Source organism: Apteryx mantelli, chromosome 11 (genome assembly GCF_036417845.1).
Source record: "Apteryx mantelli isolate bAptMan1 chromosome 11, bAptMan1.hap1, whole genome shotgun sequence".
Taxonomy (NCBI): Eukaryota; Metazoa; Chordata; class Aves; order Apterygiformes; family Apterygidae; genus Apteryx; species Apteryx mantelli.
This window is the reverse complement of record NC_089988.1, coordinates 10912111-10915649: the sequence shown is the minus strand read 5'-3', so window position 1 is coordinate 10915649 and position 3539 is coordinate 10912111. Positions and strand designations below refer to the sequence as shown.

Sequence of the window (3539 nt, the reverse complement as noted above, 5' to 3'; positions counted from 1 at the left end):
AAATGTCCAACAGCAGCTCCCTCAACGAGTTCCTCCTCCTGGCGTTCGCAGACACACGGGAGCTGCAGCTCTTGCACTTCCTGCTCTTCCTGGGCATCTACCTGGCTGCCCTCCTGGGCAATGGCCTCATCATCATAGCTGTAGCCTGTGACCACCGCCTCCACACCCCCATGTACTTCTTCCTCCTCAACCTCTCTGTTCTGGACCTTGGCTCCATCTCCACCACTGTCCCCAAATCCATGGCCAATTCCCTGTGGGACACCAGGGCCATTTCCTACTCAGGATGTGCTGCTCAAACCTTTGTGTTTGTCTTCATGTTAGGAGGAGAGTATTCTCTCCTCACAGTCATGGCCTATGACCGCTATGTTGCCATCTGCAAACCCCTGCACTACGGCACAGTCATGGGCAGCAGAGCTTGTGTCAAAATGGCAGCAGCTGCCTGGGCCAGTGGTTTTCTGTGTTCTGTCCTGCATACTGGGAACACATTTTCAATAGCACTCTGCCAAGGTAATGTCCTAGACCAGTTCTTCTGTGAAATCCCGCAGCTGCTCAAGCTTTCCTGCTCAGACTCCTACCTCAGCGAAGTTGGGCTTCTTGCGGTTACTGCCTGTCTAGGCTTTGGGTGTTTCGTTTTCATTGTGCTGTCCTATGTGCAGATCTTCACTGTTGTGCTGAGGATGCCCTCTGAGCAGGGACGACACAAAGCCTTTTCCATGTGCCTCCCTCACCTGGCTGTGGTCTCCCTGTTTATCAGCACTGACATCTTTGCCTACCTGAAGCCCCCCTCCATCTCCTCACCAGCTCTGAATCTGGTGGTGGCTGTTCTGTACTCGGTGGTGCCTCCAACTCTGAACCCTCTCATCTACAGCATGAGGAACAAGGACCTCAAAGATGCCCTGAGGAAAGTGATTTCATGGACATTTTTCAGCACTGGTAACATTGCCATTGCTCTCCACAAATGACTCCCACTGTGTCCCGTACACAAGGACTGAGCTTTGTTTGTTCACTTTATTTTTATTATGACTATTATTCCTGTTGTTATTATTATTTATCACCATGATGCTGCACAAATGCTTGGATTCATTCTACCTTCACTGAGACTGCTCTGTCTCACCTGGTGCCCATATAAAGCTGTGTCCAACACTGGGTCAGAGCTGACTGCATCACAGTATGTCTGTAATAAAGTAGGTTCTTGCAGGTGCAGTGCCTGAAGGCTGGGCTCTTCACCCAAAGCTGCTGTCCCTCATGCCCTGTCCCCAGCACATTTCCTTGAGACAAACTTGCCTACACTGCGTGCTGGTCCTTACCCCAAACGTCTCCCCCAGACAATGCTCCACGCCAAGCTGAAGGACTGGGCATCCAGGTGTGACCCCTGGGAGGATCTACCCACTGCTGGGTTCTGCAGGGCTGTCAGGGAGCATGCAGAGGAAGTCCTGGGGCTGTCTACTGGGCCTGTAGACCATCCTCCTCCCATGGGGGACCTCAAACAGGGTCTGTCAGAACACAGATTCAGCCAAGCTTGTCGCTGCATGAACGGAGAGGAGAAACTGCCCCATGAAACTCCTCACACACGCAGTGTCTGATACCACCTATTTCCAGCATTGGCCATTCCCCATGGTCCTGGTGAGGGGTGATCTTTGAATGTGACCAGCTCTGTCTGCCTGCTAGGCTCAGCAGCTGTATGGGGGGAATGGCCAGCCCTGCCTGGGTTCTCTCTGGGCCCAGACCTCAGCAAACCCTGGAGCATGGCCTTCTGCTAAGCCTAGGGGGACAGGACCAGGGCTGGGCAGGGTCTGGGAACTGGTGGGAGGCTGCCAGGCAGGAGGGCAGAGGGGGACGGGGCACCAAAGGCTGTCATGGGGACCATGCTGGGGGGATGTTTCCCCGCCCCAGAACACACCCTGTCCTGTGTGGTGCCTACACAGTGGGGTCATGGGGACCCGTGAAGGGCAGCAGGGCTGGGCCACTGGAGGGCTGAGGCGCAGATGGGAGCCACGAAAGTCCAGAAACTCCCAACAGTCTTGGAGGGGACTCAATCCTGCTAGCAGGATCGGGGTTTTCTCTAGGGCTGCAGGCACCAGCACCACCTGCCAGGACTCCCAGACCCAGCACAGATGGTCGTTGCCCAGCACTGCACTGTGCCCACCATCCTGTGTCACCATCCTCTCTCAGGAGCACCTCTAGTTGTATCACTCCCTGCTCAGTTGTGAGGAGGAGCTGCTGGAGGTCTTCTCTTCTCATGCCAGCTGCCTCCATGTCTGCCATGGCACTGGCCAACAGGCTCTGCACTGTGTTATGTTATGTCTCCATACGTTCTCATCTGAGACAACGTAGGGATCTGCAGCACATAGCTGTGCTTGGAGCTGGCCACCACGACCTGCCTCTGTGGTCCCAGGAGATCCCAGCAAGGCTGTGCTTGTAGATGAGGCTGTGATTGTCCTCAGTCAAAGACGGAGGGATGGTCTGTGTGGGGGCCAAGGGGAGGAAAGGACAAGAGACAACAAAGAGAAGATGCAGTAAGGGAAATTCCAAATGAGCTGAAGGAAAAATAAAGAAACATCCACAGTAGTTGAGCAGCACTGGGGCAGGGGACAGGAAATCTTAAAAAAAAACTCTCATGGAGAAAGCACCTACCAACCTGATCTAACTACAAAGTTAGCCCAGCTCAGGGCAGATCGTGGTCCTGAAGATCTCTGGTGGTCCCTCCCAACACAAATCCTCTAGGAGGAAGGGGCTGGAAGGCAGAGTCCTGGGCAGGGGACACTGTTGTGGGGTTGAGGCCTTGCTGGCATTTGCACTGCCTGGTCAAGCCTGTCCTCAGAGTCACACAGTGAGCAAGTTCATCCTCAGAAGGAGTCTCTGCTCCACGGACAACAGGAGTCAAACCAGTGCTGGGATACTACAGAAAAGTTCTCAGGAACACACCAGGCATTCAGCCCCTTCCACTGCTGAGGTGTCCCCAAACCGGTGCTTTGCATCTTGGGTCTGAAGGGCTGAGAAATCTGTAGAGACAGAGCAGACTGCAGTCCCATCTCCTGGACTCACAGGTTACAGGGCATCAGCAGGGCTGTCCTGGGTGCAGGGAGGGAATCACTGCCCAGGGCATGAGCAGATCCCCCTCTGACCTCTCCTCTCTCTTCACACCCCGGAACACACATGGTGTTTCCCATGTTGGCCGTCTCTGCCAGGCTGTATTCCCAGCTGGAAGGGATGCAGGCTCCACACTGGGGAAATGCAGGAGAGCCCAGTCTCATCTAGAGGAGCAGGGTCCCACCACACCTGCTGAGTGGCCAGGCCTGCAGGCTGCAGACCCCACACTCTTCCCCGCACACCTCCTGCCTGGGGCTGCAGGGTGCCCAGCAACAAGGCAGGGATGCCTGTGGATCGGGTGCCTTTGGGGTGGTGGCCTTTGCACCAGCCTCTGTCTGTAAGGGACTCAGGAGATTCTCTGCCTCCATGTTAGCGGCAAAGTTCATGTCCCAGTTTTTTCCCTCTGGAGAGCTGAGGATTTCATTCTTGGGAGAAGGGGAAAAAGGAAA

General features: G+C 54.9%; 1 protein-coding gene across 1 annotated transcript; it reads left to right on the top strand.

Moving 5' to 3' along the window:
- Positions 1-203: 203 nt before the first annotated feature.
- On the top strand, positions 204-839 carry LOC136993098 (olfactory receptor 14A16-like; the record flags this gene model as incomplete). The annotated part of the gene is made up of 1 exon (XM_067303111.1): positions 204-839. A coding segment is annotated over one exon (636 nt), but the record flags the coding sequence as incomplete, so codon positions are not given.
- Positions 840-3539: the final 2700 nt, after the last annotated feature.